Below are 20,217 nucleotides of genomic sequence, written 5' to 3'. Positions count from 1 at the left end.
CCATTTAGACCAGACTGGATTTATTCAACAAAGACAAACACAGGACAACATAAGGAGAACTCTGCACATATTAGAACAGGTTAATAAGAACGAGACAGAGACAACGGTAGTAGGATTGGACGCTGAAAAAGCTTTTGATTCGGTTAGTTGGGCATTCCTATACAGAGTGTTAGGAAGATTCGGCTTTCAAGAAAGGTTTATTAAAGTAATTCAGACTCTATATGACAGCCCTACAGCTCGAATTAAGATAAATGGGGACCCCTCTGACTCCTTCATCTTAGAGAGAGGCACTAGACAGGGATGCCCAATTTCTCCTCTCCTTTTTGCGCTATATATTGAACCACTTGCCCAACTAATAAGACAGAGCGAAATCGTAAAAGGTATCAAGGTGGCAGGGATTGAACAGAAAGTGGTGTTATTCGCAGATGATGTTTTGGTCTATCTGAGTGAACCAGAAAAATCATTTATAGGATTGTTTACACTGTTGGATGACTTTGGGAAAATATCAGGTTATAAAATAAATGTAAAGAAAACGCAGGTTATGTCCCTAAATTATACACCATCCAAATAATTGCAGGATACATACGATCTTAAGTGGGAAGCTAAATCATTAAAATATTTAGGAATAACCCTGCCGAAGGATCTTTCAACACTGTCACAGGTAAATTATGGGCCATTAATCTCAGAGATAAAAGCAGATATGCATAGATGGAATCTTATCCCCTTTTTAAGTTTAAATTCAAGGATAAATACTATAAAAATGAATATTCTTCCTCGGTTATTGTATCTTTTCCGTACTTTACCGGTGGAGGTGGATGATAATCAATTCAGGTAATGGGACAAATGGATTTCCCGCTTCATTTGGCAAGGAAGGAAACCTAGAATTCGATATAACACCTTACAGTTAGGGAAGGAAGGAGGAGGTATGGTTCTTCCTTGCCTGAGAAATTATTTTTATGCCTCACAGATAACCCCTCTGTTATATTGGTGTAATAGGGAATGTAAGGCTAGATGGAAGGAAATAGAATTTGGATTAGTTGACAGTTTTCCTCTTCAGGCCTCAATAGCTGACAAAGGATTGATGGCCCAGTTGGAAAAATTTAATAACGCTTGGATAAATCTTACATTAAAAGTATGGCAGAAGGTGGTTAATTCATGTGGAATTAACAACATGTTAAAACTCTTTAGATGGTGTGCATATGATACCAAATTCCTTCCCAACAGGGGAGATAAAAGATTTGAGCTATGGATAAAGAAAGGTCTTACAACCTACCTCTCATTTATAGATAAAAGAGTATTACAAAGTTTCCAAATCCTGCAGGACAAACATGGCCTAGAACATAATGACTTTTTTAGGTACCTTTAAATACGAAACTATGTTAACCAGAGTTGTAGATATACAGACCTATCAACAGTAGAATTAGAATTTTTCAAGATTCTGAATTCGGCTTGCAGTTCGATACCTAGTAAATCAGTTTCTCACCTATATAATGCACTCTCCCATGCTAAAAATGTAAATATACTGTATATTAAAGAGAAGTGGGAGAAAGAAGCGGGGTTGGTACTTTCAGAGGAGGCTTGGGGGAAAATCTGCAGCTTTCAATGGTCCTCGACTAATTCTTTGACTTGGAGAGAACATTGTTGGAAAAACATTATAAGATACTTCAAGACCCCATATCAGGAAAAATATAAAGATACAAATGTGATGTGTTGGAGAAGGTGCGGCTCCAAGGAGGCAAATCATTTTCATATTTTCTGGGATTGCCCTAAATTAAGTCTATTTTGGGAAGGTATTCATAGAACATTAGTTAAGGTACTTAGGTCCCAGATACCTCTGAACTTTGAGACGCTCTATTTGGGGCATGTATTGTTCCTTGAACAGAAGGAAGATATAAAGTTGCTGCAGGCCCTCTTAGCGGCAAGTAAGAAATCAATCACTAGAAAATGGCTAAATCCAATACCACCTACATTAGAAGATTGGTACGAAATTATCTTGGAAATATTTAAAATGGAAAAGTTGACTTACTCCCTGAGAACTCAAAAAGAAAAATTTTATCAAATCTGGAATAAATGGATTCAATATATAACCCCAATGCGAGCAGACTTTAGATGACTCTCCTAATGATTTATATTGCTCTTCTCATCAACACAGTAATATTGCTAACGTAAGCACCCCTAGTCTAAATGTTTGGTTTTTTTTGGAAAATAGAGAATTAACACAAGTAAAGGGAAAGATTTGGGAAAGGGATAAAAAAAAAAGAAAAAATTAAGTAAATAAGTACATAGGGATTGGATAATTATGTCTGCGGGCAGGAGCAAGCATGAACAAATTAGGATATAAACACCTACAATGGTTGGTATATAGGCTTGTATACAACATTTTGGACCAGTGGAAATGGTCCAGAAGGGTTGTGTGGAACCTATTATTACCATTTTTCTTAACAACTAATTTCATTACTTAGCCTAATAGGTTAGATTTACCACAGTACATAATTATCTATTTAAATATTTATTTTCCTTTTATATCATCTCAATGTGTACTTAAGAATGTATAAATAATTGTAGTTTTATACATATAAAAAAATGGAAATGAAAAAATGTGTGAAAAAAGTACATGATATTTGTGAATTCCTTATTCAAATAAAAATAAAATTAAAAAAAAAAGAAGGAACATCGTTGCCTGGTCATTCTCCATATCCGGTACTGCTCCTGCTTTCTTTAGGGAAGATTCACTCAAGGGTAAAGGAATGTTCACTGGTACCACTTCTGTTGCAATTTAACATTTTGTCTGCTCTGTTTTTGCAGAAATTTTCACTCTTAGTGGAATGTACAATCTTTCCATCTCCAAATTTGAATGCTTTGTAACTAGGTGTATCTACATTCACCAGTTTCTGAACTTCATTCTGATTTAGTTCACTTACATAGATTTGAAGCCATTTTTCTCCACGCACTGTGCATGTGCATGCTGTATCAATAACAGCAGGTCCTTGAGATTCTATCATCAAAATTTCTGCCTCAGATCTCTCTGCATTAGTAAATGATTCCTTCACAAACAATGCGATATGGCACTCTTCTACATCTTCAGATTTGCTATTTTCTTCAGTTAGCCTAACTTGTTCGGTTCCGTGCGGACGATTTCTTGCCCGGTGGTAAATACTTTGACATACTACACATTTCGATTTCCTACTGTACTTATTAATTGGATTTGTGCCAGGTAATGGTACCCTTGTCTGATCCCTCTGGGATCTACGCTTGCTATACTCTTGTTTCTGCTCAGTCGAGTATGCTATTTCCTGTCTCAAACTAACTCCGGCTGTTGTCTTTACAGCCTTTTCTCCAAAAATCCTCTTCACTGCTGATTTCATAAATGCAAATGTAAGTTCTGTGAATGCAGAACTAGTTGTCTGTCCTTTATAAGTTGCTGGTGAACGCAGCAGGCCAGGCAGCATCTCTAGGAACTGCCTGGCCTGCTGCGTTCACCAGCAACTTTTATGTGTGTTGCTTGAATTTCCAGCGTCTGCAGAATTCCTGTTGTTTGTCTGTCCTTTATGTCTAGATACACAGTATCCAACAATTTAAAAGCCAATACAGCATCCAGAAATTCCATTTTGTATTCACACATGAGATTGTACTTTTGTTCAAAACCAATAATATAATCAGCCATATTTTGAGAATTGTCTCTGTAAATTTTGTCAAAGTCTGAAAATGCCTCATAAATCTGATCCTTTTCTTCCTTCAAAAAAAACAGTCAAATGTATTTATTAATGTATTCATACTGTCGTCTTTGTTCAAGTCTTCCACCAAAATTCTCATTGTGGTCTTTCTGTCTCTTCCCGAAAGTGACAATGCAACAACCAAGGCTTGCTTCATCTTCTCCAGTTCCGTAACATGAGTCCGAATTGCAATTTCATTTTACCAGCTTTTGTAAGGCTTGCTCTCGTCAAGTGCCAGTGGGCTCCTACAATTGGGAACCATCCTCTGCTACCTCTGTTAACACCCAAACAACAAGGACTTTCTCCCACGCTCACCGGCACAACAGGGAGAGCGCGCATGCATACTAAATAATTACATAGTCCAAATGAACAGAGCTCAACATCATGTCCATCTTTATATCCTCAAAGTACAAATTTAGGCAAATTTATCAAACACTATTTCCTTGAAATAAAGCCAAATTAATTCTGCTTAATTGCCTTATGAATTCCGTTGTGTTCTCTATCACCCCAATGGATTTCTGCATTAACCCAATAACAGTTATTAGGCTAATGGGCCTCTAATTTCCCACTTTTGGTCTCCTATCTCTGTTGAATTTTCAGCTTTTCTGAACTTGAAGCACGGTTCAATAACATAACCATCACACCGCTGTAGCCCAACAAGATAGCAGTTGTTCTTTTTCCTGAGATTGCAAAACCCTCCTTCCTAAATGTAAAAGGCCTCTTATTATTGGCCATAATGACTGGGAAGGGAGAAGGGAATTTGGTCTGGTGTGTATTGCTTATTCTTTCAATGTGCTTTCTGGAGTAGAGGATGCCATCGTCTACCTGCTGAACCGTGTCTACGCCCACCTGGACAAGCCAGCGAGCACTGTGAGGGTCATGTTTTTTGACTTCTCCAGTGCGTTCAACACCATCCGCCCTGTTCTGCTGGGGAAGAAGCTGACAGCGATGCAGGTGAATGCTTTCCTGGTGTCATGGATTCTTGATTACCTGACTGGCAGACCACAGTACTTGTGCTTGCAACACTGTGTGTCCGACATAATGATCAACAATACTGGGGCTCCACAAGGGACTGTCTTGTCTCCCTTTCTCTTCACCATTTACACCTCGGACTTCAACTACTGCACAGAGTCTTGTCATCTTCAGAAGTTTTCTGATGACTCTGCCATAGTTGGATGCATCAGCAAGGGAGATGAGACTGAATACAGGGCTACGGTAGGAAACTTTGTCACATGGTGTGAGCAGAATTATCTGCAGCTTAATGTGAGAACGACTTAAGGAGCTGGTGGTAGACCTGAGGAGAGCTAAGGTACCGGTGACCCCTGTTTTCATCCAGGGGGTCAGTGTGGACATGGTGGAGGATTACAAATACCTGGGGATAGGAATTGACAATAAACTGGACTGGTCAAAGAACACTGAGGCTGTCTACAAGAAGGGTCAGAGCCGTCTCTATTTCCTGAGGAGACTGAGGGCCTTTAACATCTGCCGGACGATGCTGAGGATGTTCTACGAGTCTGTGGTGGCCAGTGCTATCATGTTTACTGTTGTGTGCTGGGGCAGCAGGCCGAGGGTAGCAGACACCAACAGAATCAACAAACTCATTCGTAAGGCCAGTGATGTTGTGGGGATGGAACTGGACTCTCTCACGGTGGTGTCTGAAAAGAGGATGCTGTCTAAGTTGCATGCCACCTTGATCAATGTCTCCCATCCACTACACAATGTACTGGGTGGGCACAGGAGTACATTCAGCCAGAGAATCATTCGACCGAGATGCAGCACAGAGCGTCATAGGAAGTCATTCCTGCCTGTGGCCATCAAACTTTACAACTCCTCCCTTGGAGGGTCAGACACTCTGAGCCAATAGGCTGGTCCTGGACTTATTTCATAATTTACTGACATAATTTACATATTACTATTTAACTATTTATGGTTATATTACTATTTATTATTTATAGTGCAACTGTAATGTAAACCAATTTCCCCCGGGATCAATAAAGTATGACTATGACAATATAAAGAAGTAAATAAAATTTTCCATTCCTTTTCAAGACTTAGCACAATATGTCACGGTAAATGTAAATAATTATGAAGTCTAGCTATTATTGTGATATATGAGATACTGGCAGATTACTTGGGGTTTGCATGTTCACAATAATAATGCAACATCTTTTATAGTAATAATAAATGAGAGATAAGTATCGAATCAGAATGCTGGGGCTAACTCCTGTGAAATATCCATGCCCAGTTGTTTAGGTGAGAGAGCAGGGAGGTATTGTTCTACATCTTGTATTGCAGCTTACTTGCAGTTTAAAAGTTTCATCATCAAGTGTCCACTGTGGAACTGAAGGGAGGGTGGTTTTCATTTGGACCAGTACTGCTGCGCTGACTGCAACTTTGCTATTTTTACATTACAATGGCCTAACTTTCCAGGTCTACAAATATGTGTTACTGCATGTTGTTGTATTTCTGAGCTTAATGTTTCTATTTTTTAACAGTTTAATTTTTTTTAAACTGTTCACTTGCTGGTGAACTAAAATGTACTAAATTGTTCACAGGGTGAAACTCCTCTGGGGCTGGCCCAGCAAAACAGAAATCCTTGGATAATCCATAGTTTGATTGACACAAATGCTTCTAGAAGTAGAAGCTCTTTTGTGCTGAAGCTTTTCAAGAGTTTTGAAAAATACAAGGTAAGTCACTGAGAATACTTACACTTGAATGTTTTTATTGAATTAGAATCGGTTTATTATTGTCACATGTACCAAAATATAGTGAAGAGCTTGTCTTGGCTTCTGTTTATACAGATCGAATCGTAATAGCAAATTGAGCTAGAATAAGGTAAAACAATAATATTGCACAATAAAGTGTAAAAGCTATTGAAAATAGTGCAGTGTAGCTAAACCTAAAGGTATAAGATCATAATGGATTGTGAATGTATTGTTTGATTTATGGTCTAATTGATGACAGTGACGTATTGTTTTGGATGTACCATGAATTGGAGATCCAGCTGCCATCTTTTAATTGCTGCTTGCTTTTCTAAGCTTTGTTCTTCCTATGCAAGTAGGAAATGGCCAGAAAGCATGGTAAGATTGTGTTGTAACTCCATCTACAAGTTTGCAAATGATACCACTGTATCTCAAATAACAATGAGTCATGGTACAGGAAGGAGATAGCCTAGTAACATGGTGCGTTGACAGCAATCTTTCCCTTAATGGCAAAATAACTGGTCATTGATATCAGAAAGGAGCAGTGCACATGCTCCTGTCTTCATCGGTTATATTGCAGTTGAGAGCTTTCAAGTTCCCAGGAGTCATCAGCATCAGAAGCCACAGCAAAACAACCTACCAATGCCTCTACTTTCCTGAGTAGGCAAAAAAATTTGACATGTATCTCTCCATCTTGACCAATTTTTATTGACGCCTTATAGAAAGCATCCTATCTGAATGAATAAAAGCTAGATATAGCAACTGCTCTGCACGTGACCCCAAGAAACTGCGGAATTTCACAGGGAATTGCAGAAAAGAAAACCTCATCTTGATCCCAAATTTAGTTTCTATGCTGCTGAATTCTAGACCTCTTCAGTCTGAAGAGGTTGATTTGGCATTTTCTATCATTCTGTTTCACTGGAAACAGTATCTTATCTAATCTTTCAGAAGCATTATTTTGAACAGCTTATTAAATCTCACCCTAATTTTTTTTTTGTCCACTTCTTGCATGTTACAAGTTTTTTTTTAAATCCCTCGTTCCATTTCTGTTGATCTTTTCACCTACTTCAGAGCCCTGGTGCTTTCCTAAAACAAGCTGGCCAAAATTGTCTGTAGAGCATCCACTGATCAATATTTAATTAAGGTTTAACATTGCACCACCTTTGTCTATGCTATTATTTTCAAAGTGATAGATCCTGTATATTTTTAACAGACTGCTTTTATCTTCAAAGATTTTGTATCCATATGTCCATTATCCTATAACTATGGTCTTCAATTTTGATGATTTTTTTTTGCTAATCATAAACATTTTCAAATTTCATATGCATATTAGCAACACTGTCTGATCAACTCAGTTTGTTATTTCAATAAACTCAGTCAAATTAGCCAATTTTGATTTCTCTTTTACGGATATACTCGTACTTAGTTTCATTAATAAGCCCACATTTTTTTCAAATAACAGTTTATTTCGTTTGTTTTTTATTGTCTCCCTACCAGCCTACTGGCCTTTCTGTTACTGGGTTTATCATTCTTTCCTTTTCTTCAAATGAACATTTAGAATCACCTGGTTCTTGGGCATGACCTGTATCTAAGGATGAGGACTGGAAGATTGGTATTTGGTATTGTTTGTTATTGTCACATGTAGCAAGGTACAGTTGAAAGCTTATCTTTCATACTACTGTGCAGATCAAATCATTACATGGTTCACTCAGCCAGAATAAGGTTAAATAATAACAATGCAGAATAAAGTGTAAAAGCTATTGGAAAAAGTAAATTATTGAGCGCAAGATCATAATGAGGTAGTTAGTGAGGCCAAGAGTCCATCTTGAAATTCAAGAGTCTTGAGACCAGAGATCTTGTAACATAGTCCTTAAGGAGCATGAAATGCTTTCCATCTGTCTAGTTTGACATCTGTTTTATTTTCCTTTGAATATTGCCAATCTTTATCTCTACAGTCTATTTTTATTCTAACTTCTTTTCCAAATACTTCTTTACTGTGACATTAGCATTCACTGAAGAAGAGGACGCTGACAAGACCAAATACTCATTTCGTACCTCAATGTGATGATCATTGAGTCATTAACTGGTAGTGCCCTCTTGACAAACTTTTATTTTTTTCTTTAGATTCCTTTTTAGACTTTGGGTTCCATTTTGGTCGCCCACATATGTATTATAATACTGTTTAGCTTTTGTTTGTAATCTTCTGAGCTGCTTGTATTCAATTTGATTCTCTATTTACCATAAGCCTATTTTTACCTGTTTTCACTTTCTTTCCTATAATTCGAGTCATCCAGGGAGCTCTTCCTTTGGATGAGAATCCTTCTCTTGGAACTTATCCAGCGTTGTCCAAGCAAAATATTGTACAAGGCTAAAATATGCAATAAAGAAAAAAATGCTGGAAATACTGTAGTGTGTAGTAGACAGACTCCACTCCAGGAATCCATGTTCAATCCTGACATCAAGTGCTGTGTGTGTAGAGTTTGCACATTTTCTCCGTGTTTCTGCTGAGTGCTTCCATTTCTACCTGCAAATTCCCCTTAGTGTAAGTAAGTTGCAAAAGGATGATTTGCAAACCTGCAGCCAGGGAGCGAAAGGGGGACTTGGGCTTATTAAACGGTTCTGCTAAGAGTTGACATAAACCTGATGGGCTAAGTGCCACCTCCTGTTTCATAGTAAGCACTGAGTGAATCAAGTACCAACAAAATTAACATTTCAGAGAATTGACTTTAACCAAAACTACCTATATTGTCATCATGTTTTACCATTTAATCTTCGGTAATTGTTGATATCCCTTCTAGTTCATCCATTCTTTCAAGACGTACTAAGTTGCCACTTCATTAGTTACAGCTGCTCATTAATGCAAGCATCTAATCAGCCAATAATTTGGCAGTAATTCAATATATATAAGCATGCAGACATGGTCAACTGGTGGAGTTGTTGTTCAGACCACAAACCAAACATCTGAATGGAGCAGAAGTATGATCTAAATGACTTTGACTTTGAAATGATTCTGAGTGCCAGACGGGATGGCTTGAGTTTCTCAGAAACTGCTGATCTCTTGCTATTTTCACACACAATAGCCTCTAGAAATTGCTGAGACTGGTACAAAAAAAAAAGTATACATCCAGTGAGCGGCAGTTCTGTGGGTGAAAACACCTTAATAAGAGGTCAAAGGAGAATGGCCAAACTGGTTCAAGCTGACAGGAAGGTGTCAGTAACTCAAATAACCATTCATTACAACAGTGGTGCATAGAAGTGCATCTCTGAACACACAACACGTTGAACTTTGAAGTGGATGGCTACAGCAGGAGAAGACCATGGGCGTACATTCAGTGGCCACTATATTAGGTATAAGAGGTACCTAATAAAGTGGCCACTGAGTCCAAATGTGACTAGATTCGTCAACATGGTTGACTTTTAATTTCTCTAAATGAAATTACCTATAGGTTATTGAGTTAAAGGGTAGCTAAAGATGGATAATAAGTCTGGTGCTCAAAACCCTGTGAATAAATAAAAGAAAAATCGTTGTTTCCCAAATCCTTCCCACTTCCCCTACGTCAGTCTTCAGAATTAGATCCAGTGCTACATCTTCCTCTGAGTAGGAAGCTTACTGCTCAAGAAAATTCTCCTAAACCCTTAAGAGAATCCCTTCCCTTCTTTGTCTTTCACACTTTCATGTTCCTGGTCTCATTAAATATTGGAGTAAGAAGTATAAACTAAAAATATTGATTGATTTGTCAGTGATTTGTCTTTTGATCGGCAGCTTCTCCTGTTGTTTTTGCTGTCAGTGGGAGTAATATGGATTACAGGCTACATAGCAGACTTGGAATCTGACTCCTGGCTTCTGAAAGGCATATTGTTTGTTTCCACTTGGCTCATAATACAGCTTATAATAAGGTATGCACCTTTGTCTACACATGTGATTTAACTGTCTGTCTTTTTTTAATGGAATATAGTGCTGGTCATTCAACTTTGAAAAGCACATTTACTTGAATTGGTATGAGGTAATTAATCTGTAAACTTATTGCAACAAGATTTTTATATTGGGCAGCTAGGAAAATTAATCATGGAATCTAAAAATGAACAAGTAATCTTTCACAAAACAATTTTAATCAACCTAATATTTTCAGTTTATATATTGAAGAGGGAATCTTGTGATCAGGGTACAACATTTTTTTCAGGGCTCTCTAGGGACTTAGCAACATAAAATTACTGTTCTTCATTTATGCTTGCTAAATTGGAAGATGTCCAGCTGAGAAATTTCAGTGAAGGTTGACATGTTCTTACTGTCATGTCTTACTAATAGCTGGAATTGCACGGAGCTTGAAATAACAAAATAATACATGGAGAATGATCATAGAAGGTAATGTCTGAAGTCCAATAACTAATATAATATAGCAAGAAATAATGACTAAAATTACATCTTGGGAGCTGGTAATTTTGGCTGCTGCATTCAGAGGTTCTCACCTGCTCAATCTTACTGGTGTCTGAGAAGAGCAGGGTGGGCTGCCTCAAAGCCCTGGTGGGCTGGCAGAACTCAGTCTACTGTGAAGAATTGTTTTGAGAGGTTGGTCATGGCTAGAATTAGCTCCTGCTTAAGCAAAGACCTGGATCCACTGCTATTTGTCTACTGCCACAATAGGTCAAGAGCTAATGCAACCTCACTGGCTTGCCCCTCAGATCTGGAGCACCTGGACAGCAGCATGATGTACCTCAGACTGTTGTTTATCAATTACAGGTCAGCACTCAACACCATCAGCACTAATCAGCAAGCTTCAAAACTTGGGCTTCTGTGCCTCCCTCTGCAACTGGTTTCTTGACTTCCTTATTGAGAGATCACAGTCAGTGTGGATCAGTAATAACATCTCTTCCTCGCAGACTATCAACACAGGCACACATCAAGGATGTGTGCTTAGCCACTGCTCTACTGTCTCTACATTCATGACTGTGTAGCTAGCTGCAGTTCAAACGGCATCTATAAATTACTCACTGTTGTTGGCAGAATTTCTGATGATGATAAGGATGCGTACACGACTGATAGGGATCAGCTGTTTGGTGTGGCAATAAGAATCTTGCACTCCAAGTGAGCAAGACCAAGGAATTGATTATGGACTTCAGGAAGGAGAATTTTGGAAAGCACACACCAGTCCTCATTGAGGGGTCATTGGTAGAAAGAGTGAACAGCTCAGGTTCCTGGGCATCAACATCTCAAGAATATCCTCGGCCTAATACATTGATACAATCACCAAAGATTCACACATTTCTACAGATGTACTGTGGAGAACATTCTGACAGGTTACATCACCTAGTACAAAGGCTCCAATGCACAGAATCAGAAAAGGCTGCAGAGGGTCAGGCTGAGCCAGCTCCATCATGGACACAAGTCTCCCCATCAGTGAGGACATTTTTAAAAGGCTGTGCTTCAGGAAGATGGCATCCATCATTAAGAACCCTCAACATCTGGGACATGCTCTCTTTTCATTCCTACCATCACAGAGGAAGTACAGTAGTCTGAAGACCCATATTCAATTTTTCCCTCTACCATCAGATTTCTGAAAGGTCAATAAATCTTTTCCTAAAATCTTTTCCTCTTTTGCAATAGTTGTTTAATATATTGTATAATTTTTTATTGTAACTAATAGTAATTTTTAAAGTCTTGTGCTGTACTGCTACTGCAAAACAACAGGCTTTATGACGTCAGTGATAATAAATCTAAATCTCAGCCTTACAGCAGCGGTCCCCAACCATTGGGCCGCAAGGCATGCGCTACTGGGCCGCGAGGAAACGATATGATTTGGCGATAGGAGTCAGCTGCACCTTTCCTCATTCCCCGTCACGCGCACTGTTGAGCTTGAATGCACGCGAGGTCATTACGTACGCGTCATCCATGTCAGCGCGGGAAGGAGATCAACTCCTCGAGCTTGCAAATGACAGCGGGCTGAAAAGTATGTTTGACATAACATCTCTGCCGGCATTCTGGATCAAAGTCAAGGCTAAATATCCTGAGATAGACACGGAAGCACTGAAAACGTTGCTTCCATTTCCAACATATCTCTGCAACGAATGCAACGAAAACTGATTGCGGAATAGACTGGACATAAGGAACCTCCTTCGAGTATCGCTGTCTCCCATCACCCCTCGATAGGACTGTGTTGTTGCCGGGAAACAAGTATTCAGCCCAGGGCTCCCACTGATTCAGCGATATTGGTGTGTTGCGATGATTTTATATGTTCATACGAGGAAAATATGCGCTGTGTGTTTAATATCCAAATGTTACTTAAAATGTTATGATGCTATTATAAGTGACTTATATAACCATATAACAATTACGGCATGGAAACAGGCCATCTCTGCCCTTCTGGTCCGTGCCAAACGCCACTCTCACCTCGTCCCACCGACCTGCACTCAGCCCGTAACCCTCCATTCCTTTCCTGTCCATATAGCTGTCCACTTTAACTTTAAGTGATAATATCGAACCTGCCTCTACCACTTCTACTGGAAGTTCGTTCAACACTTACTTCAAGCTCCCCTGTCCTCCCCTGATAATTGACTTATCGCTATATTCATGCGAAGAAAATATGCGCTGTGTGTTTAATATTAAATTTGTTAGATAAACCCTTTTAGAAACGAAATTGAGTGTATTAGCCACTTATCACCTATATTCCGGTTGTGATTAGCACTCCCACCCCCCCCCCCCCACCCTCCCCCGAACAGAATCGCCAAAAATGATTTTTTTAAAAATCGGCTTGTACATGCATGCGCAAGTTATGCTTGCGCACTGGTGCCCGCGCAAGGCTTCATGGTCATTGTAGTGTTTCTCGGGGTAAACACAACGTAATTGACTGCCACTCTTGTACGTTGGCAACCTTACCCCCCCCCCGGTCGGCCGGTCTGCAAGAATATTGTCAATATGAAACTGGTCTGCAGTGCAAAAAAGGTTGGGGACCCCTGCCTTATAGGACTTAAAAAAGGGTTTGCTTTGAACAATTTGTTACTCATTTCTCTCATGTAACCAGGAGAGGGCAGTGTTTACTTCACTATTTCCATCAAATTTCAGATTGGACTTTGAACCATGAACACTACCTCACTACTTTTTTTCCTTTTTTTTTCCACTACTTAACTTTAACATATACACACACACACATATTTAAAGTTTTATTGTGTGTGCTGGTGCATAACAACAGAATCAGGCGACCTTCAGAATTTACTTTCAGAGTATTTTCACTGTAGCTACTGACAGTAGAGAGCAGTAGAATATCAACGCAGATTATAGAACATTTTCCAGATTTTCATATGATTCAATAAATATTTATATATATCTAGGGTTGGAAGTTTTTCCGTACACAGTGGGCTCGGCCTGTATTCTCTGGAGTTTGGAATTCTGTGGTTTCACAAGGTGAGGGAGGATGTTTCCCTGGGCTGGTGAGTCAGAATAGGAAATAAATTGTTTAGGTCTGAAATGAGAAATTTCTTCTCACAGAGGGTGGTGATTCTTTAGAACTCCATGCCTTGGAGGGTTGTAGTTATCCTGTTGAAGGTTGACTCAAAACATATAGATTTCCTGATATTAAAAGGGATGTGGAAATAACGCAGCCTAGATGGATGATCAGCCATAATCCTGATGAATAGTAGAACAGACTTGAAGGGCTAAATGGTCGACTATTGCTTTTCTTTTTAATGTTAATTTTTCTTAAGGGGTGCCTGGAATCTGTAATGTTTTTGCATATTCTCTTGAAAATCTTTTCAAACTAAAATAATGAGAGCATGTGCAAAACCTTTACTGCTTTGGCAATTCAGATGAACCACACAGAGTGGAAACCCAAATCTATGTTAACTATGCAATTTTTTTGTGCAAGGGTAGTAATACATATCTTCAAGTTAGGAAAGGAAAATAAGCTAATTTTCCTGAAGTCTCTTGAGGCATAGCTATAAAGACCTGCTGAGGCTGGGCATGCTGGGCTGTAACATAAGTCTTGATACCTTCGTAAAGACAGAGTAAAAGACTAATAGAATAAAAAATGAGGGAAGTTGCTGTTCAGTAACTCATTATTTGTTATTGTTTTACTTCCATAGGAGATTTTTGAGTATGCAGACTTTTGGCTACATTCCTCTAGCATTTTTGGCAGCATCACTTTTTTGGATGGTCGTCACGTGGTTCATCCGGTTCTTGCCTGATATCCTTTTATTAATCTGGGTATGGAAATAGTATTCTTTATGATTTCCCACATCTGCAATCTCTCATGTCTCCATTGATGAATGACAAGTTTACCTTAGTATTCCCATAAAGTGCATTTCACAACCTTAATATCATGTTTTGCTTGGCCAGAAGTAAGATTAATATAATTAGATGACTGTCAGACAGGATCTTGGGATCTGTTCTGTAATTAATTGGAATTTATTAGGGTGGGACGGTAGCACAGTGGTTAGCCCACGCTTTACAATACAGGTGATCTGGGTTCAATTCCCACCGCTGCTTGTAAGGAGTTCTTCTCCCCGTGATTGCGTGGGTTTCTCCCGGATGCTCCAGTTTCCTCACAGTCTAAAAACATGCCAGTTGTTAGGTTAGTTTGTCATTGTAAATTGTCCCATGATTAGGCTTGGATTAAATCGGGGGATTGCTGGGCAAAGTGGCTCGAATGGCCAGAAGGGCCTATTCACACTGTATCTCAATAAATAAATAAATAGCCATGTGCTACCCTACATGAACTTGCTGGGTTGAATGACCTGTGAGTCATAGAACTGTCAGCTTTCATTTTGAAGATCCACCCCACTAGTGGTTTAATTTTGGACATGTTGATATAGGTAAAGAACAATAATAACTGATTGCTACCCTTAAATATTTGGTTTGTATAAAATATATTTTTTGTCTTGTTTGTAATGCTATTATGGATTTGACACTGGATTACACTTAAACTAAATTTAGTTTTATTCCAAAGGGATTTTATTTTTTCAACTATTTTCCACAGTCATGGTTCTGTTAGAAGAATTTGATTTATATTATCTTGATAATAAATTTTCTGTCTGCTTTATCTGGTATATATTTGCATGTTGTGCAGGATTTGAAATGTCCTTTTATCAATTTTAAAAATTCCATGTACATGAAATCCTCAGTTTACCATATGTCATCTTCCTCAGTGGATGGTTTTACAGTCATTGTTTTCTGATTTTATATGGCATGAAAAATGTATTTTGAAATTTCCTTAACCAGGAACTTACATTTTCCGGATTCAGTATTTCAGATTCCATTTGCTGTCAGCATAACAGGTTGTATCTATTACTTCTATAAAACCTGGACAACAGACCCTGGATACATCAGAGCTTCAGAGGAAGACAAGAAAAAGGTAATGATACTTCATTATCTTATATTAAAAGATGTTCCTCAATAAGATTTTAAGCTTTTAATTGTGCTTTCACAATTTTTCATTCTTGCATTTTCTAGCTGACTTGCTTTTTGCTTTCTTTCTCGCCTAAACTCCACAGAAAATGTTAGTAATTTCTTAAATTCAAATATGAAGATCACAGCTGCTTTATTAATGTGTAATTTGCTATAAAACTAATGGAATTGCTAAATTGCAGATGGGGAAAAACTTGCTGTTACCGTGGTATATGCTTTAGGTGATGGGGGTACAGTAGATAACCTGTTAATTTTGTGAAATAAGAATAGAATTGAAAATAGGCTACAGAGTTGTGGTGATATTTCTTTGCACCGATGAAACTCATATATTAGTGCAGTAAAAATGTTATGACTTAAACCACACTGGGCATAAACAGTGCCTCCATCAGTGTCACCTGGACTCCATTGATCAGCATACCCATATGTCAGGAAGTTATGGTTTCACATATTGGGCACGAGACTAAACTAACATTTCAGCAGAGTATGTTCGAAATCCTTCAATGTCAGTTATGGCTTTATTTGGATGAGATGCTATACAGAGGGCCATCTGTTTGTTCATTTGGATGCCAGAATTGCAGTGGTGTCATTTCAGAGAAAAGCAGGTGAATTATGCCTTGTGTTCTGTCCAGATTTTATTAATTAATTGAATATATGAACATCGAAGTTCAGAGTACAAGCAGACTACTTAGCTCCTCTGTCTGCTAATGAGATCATTCATTGCTGCTTGCAACCTGACCTCTGCATTCTCATCTACTCCAGTAACTCTTCACCTTATGGTTATCAAGAATGCACCTACTTCTGCCCATGTATCTACTCTTCCTCAAAGAGTTGTAGAAGTCTTCTGAGAATTGACAACTCTCAGAGAGTATTTTGCCTCATCGTCTTAATTGAATGAGCTTTTATTTTTAAGCATTTCAGCCTTCTTCCCAGACTTTCCTACAAGATGAAGCTCCTCTCCTAGAGTACATTATCGAGATTTTAAAGCTCATTTTATATTTCAGTCAAGTTGCCTTTCACTTTCTGACCACCAATGGACAGAAACCTAGTCTATAATGTTCTCGTAAGTCACCAGGTCCGTTTCAGGTATTAATCTTGGAAACACTCTCTGATCTGCTTACAGCTTATTCAGAACCAGCCTTAAATAACAATAATACTCTGTATAACCAAGACATCATCTCTCTACTTTCGCATTTCATTCACTTTGCTTAGCAATTAGCAATAAGCAATAATGTGCACTTTCTTTCTTACCTGCTGTATCTGAATACTGGTCTTTTGGGTTTAGGCAGTTCCACCTACAGATTCCTCTGCATCTCAGAGCTCTGCAATCTTTCAATGGTTAAATAATATCCTTTTTTATTATGTTTTTCTTATCCAATGGACAATTTAACATTTTCTGGAATTTACCAGATCTTTGACCGCTTGGTAAGCCTGTCTATATCCCGTTTGTAGTTTCTTTATTCTCTACACAACTTGCGATTTGTGCAAATACTCCAACAATATTTTTGACTTTGTCCAAAGCATTTATGCAATTTCTAAGAAGTTTAGGCCCCACAGAAATCCCTAAAGCCTGGTTTATACTTCTGCGTCAACGCATCGCCGTAAGTACTGTGTCACCGCAAAGCTGATGCGGAACCCTACGCGAGAGCCTGCGTTGCTGCGACGCGCAGCTCCCCAAAATGTAACCGCACATCGCGGCAATGCAGACTGCAACAGCTGTGATTGGTCCGCTTGGTAGCATCGCATTTCCTCCTACGCTGCAATAGCTTCCCATTAGGCGACTGGAGGGCAGGGAAGGAACTCTGGCTGCAATGTTTTCCATAAAGCTTTACAGACCTCCGAAATTATGGAGGACACATTTCGTTTTTACGAAAAAGACGCTTGCTTCTTGTTTACCCTGAGAAAGACTACCATGACCACGAAGCCCTGCGCGGGCAGGTGAGTGCGCATGCGTGACGTGCACAAATTGCAGAGCGACGCAGACACACCAACGCACAAGTATAAATGCTCACAACGCGCGTAGGCTTCTTGCATCGGTTACAACGTCCAGTTGATGCAGAAGTATAAACCAGGCTTAAGGCACATTAGTCTTTACATCTTGTCAACCAGAAGATGACTTATTTATGCTCATTCTGTGTCATTTTGGCTACAATGTCTTTGATCCATCCAATTTGTTGTAACCTACACCGTAAACATTTATTTTCTGTAATTAATTTTATATGGCATCAACGTAAAATCATACCATCCAATCATTAGCATGGTGCTCTATGACATCTTGTTATGAGTTAATTGTCCATTGCATTTTGCTATACTATAAAATTTCAGAAGGTACCTCAGGTTGTATGATATCCTGAAAGTGATATGAAAGATGCTAACCTGCATTTCTCAATCATTCAGCTTGAAAATGTTCTGCATCTTTTTGGTATGCCATGCCAGATGAAGCAATGCAAAATAAAATAACTTATGTTAATTGTATAACAATGATCTTTGAAAACTATTTAATCTATTTTCCAGACTGTTATATCACTTGCAGAAGCTGATTGCTTGGACCCAAGGATCTTCTGCACTATGTGTCTTGTAAGTGAATATTATTGTTTATACTGAAACACTGTCCATTCTTCAATAAAGTTAACTTGCCAAGCTTAGTGGCAATTTTATAATTATGGCTAAAATACTAATATTGTGTGACAAATGCTTTGCTTTTACTAATTAATTTCTTATACATCAAATATTTTGTCATTTCTACTTTATACTATATTAGTTTACAGTTGAGTTGCTTTTCTTCCCTCCACCCACCTCTTCCACTGGATTTTTGTTTCATTCCAACCTTCTCTTCCCTGACCCAGTCCCTTTTGTGGTAGAATATGTTCATTTATGCTCTTATTACCCCTGCCCCATTCCCTTTCTGCTTGTGTGGCTACACCTCACAAGCACTTTAAAAATTTTGAAGCAGCATGTTACCGTCAAAATATTTTTTGATCACCCATTGTTATTTCTCCCATGATCACTGCTAAAGGTAATTCATTGGTGAGCTTTCCTGCAAAAGTAGATTGAGCTGTTACAATGTGACTATCTGATATGGTCATATTGGCTCAAAGTTTAATAGGTACATTTTTCACCATATTGAAACATAGGAAAAGATAATATTTTATTGAATTTTCATCATCTTCAGAAAACAAAATAATCTCTGTATCCATAAACTAAGTCTTAATTTATTGAGAGTGGAAATTAAGTGTTAGTGTAAGATAAGTCTTTCAAGAAACAAAGATAAACCAAATAATGATTGAATGATTTATAGTACATACTCGTTGCAGGAGTATGCCAATCAGCCTTTGTCATAACTCATCTTTCACCTCGTGTGACTTCCCTGAAATAATCCTTACCCTTTGATTCGTTTTATATTCAGACATGTGAAGAAAAATGCAATATTGATTTGCTTAATCCTCAGAATCACTACCGACTGAGTTTATGTCTAGTTACCAAGTTAGCTTAAAGCTAAGAGTAATTTTCTTTCTTTTAAAAAAAAAAGCTCTTGCCAGCTAAAGTATCAGTATGTCTTCAGAGATATTCAGTTGAATTGCTGACGTGCTTGGTCATCAACAGCTACTGCTGTGGGAACAAAATGTAATTTTCAAATGTAGGACTCAACTAATAACCCACAAATGGCTCTAACAGCCTTCTGCTATAATTATCTTCAAAATTCCACAGCTGCTGTAGTTTTTACCTTGCTGACAAAGAAGCTAGTCTTCAATAACACGCAATTTAAATTAATTATTGATCTTTGAGAAATTTATGTGAGAGAGCTTTGTGACAACTACAGCAGTAGATCCCAATGCAAAATATCGACTATTCATTTCCCTCCACAGATGCTGCCTGATCCACTGAGTCTTGTTGTTCCAGGTTCCAGTATCTGCAGTCTCTTGTGTCTACGGGATTAAATATTGGTTGTCATAGCGTCTTTCTAGTTTGCAATTCTTTAAAAATACAAACGTATATATGTGAATGTATTACTTTATTGCAGCTGTGATCCTCTTGTCTCCCTTGAAGCCATTTATGATGGCTGTTGAACATTCTGAATGTGGATAATTTTTGCAAATTAATGACAATATTTCCAGGTGCGCAAACCTCTCCGATCTAAACACTGTCCCGTTTGTGACCGTTGTGTAGCCAAGTTTGATCATCATTGTCTATGGATTGCACGGTGTATTGGTGAGTCACCTTTTGTTGCAGTGCAGTCTCAATATATAAACGATCAGACTTCTGAATGGTAGTTTTGGAACTAGCTTAAACTAAACCTGCCAAATGAGCTCTCAACAAGAAATCAGTATTGAGGTACTGCAAATTTCATTGTCTGTGAATGAGTAAATAAAGTTACACTGATCATTGTCAGTGAGTTACAAGATGATGATGT

The 20,217-nt window shown here is 38.3% G+C and overlaps 1 protein-coding gene across 2 annotated transcripts in view; it reads left to right on the top strand.

Annotated features, from left to right (window-relative positions):
* zdhhc13 (zinc finger DHHC-type palmitoyltransferase 13) overlaps positions 1 to 20,217 on the top strand; it is a 67,973-nt gene that overhangs the window by 35,596 nt on the left and 12,160 nt on the right. For both annotated transcript variants that reach the window (XM_072272761.1, XM_072272760.1), the window contains 6 exons: positions 6,269 to 6,400; positions 10,179 to 10,312; positions 14,489 to 14,591; positions 15,634 to 15,756; positions 18,321 to 18,383; positions 19,922 to 20,015. In XM_072272761.1, the coding sequence (XP_072128862.1) occupies positions 6,269 to 6,400; positions 10,179 to 10,312; positions 14,489 to 14,591; positions 15,634 to 15,756; positions 18,321 to 18,383; positions 19,922 to 20,015 (649 nt within the window). The remainder of the gene's footprint in view (positions 1 to 6,268; positions 6,401 to 10,178; positions 10,313 to 14,488; positions 14,592 to 15,633; positions 15,757 to 18,320; positions 18,384 to 19,921; positions 20,016 to 20,217) is intronic.

Source organism: Mobula birostris, chromosome 11 (assembly GCF_030028105.1).
Source record: "Mobula birostris isolate sMobBir1 chromosome 11, sMobBir1.hap1, whole genome shotgun sequence".
In the NCBI taxonomy this organism is placed as follows: domain Eukaryota; kingdom Metazoa; phylum Chordata; class Chondrichthyes; order Myliobatiformes; family Myliobatidae; genus Mobula; species Mobula birostris.
Note: the sequence above shows the minus strand (reverse complement) of the source record. Positions and strands in the feature narration are given on the sequence as shown.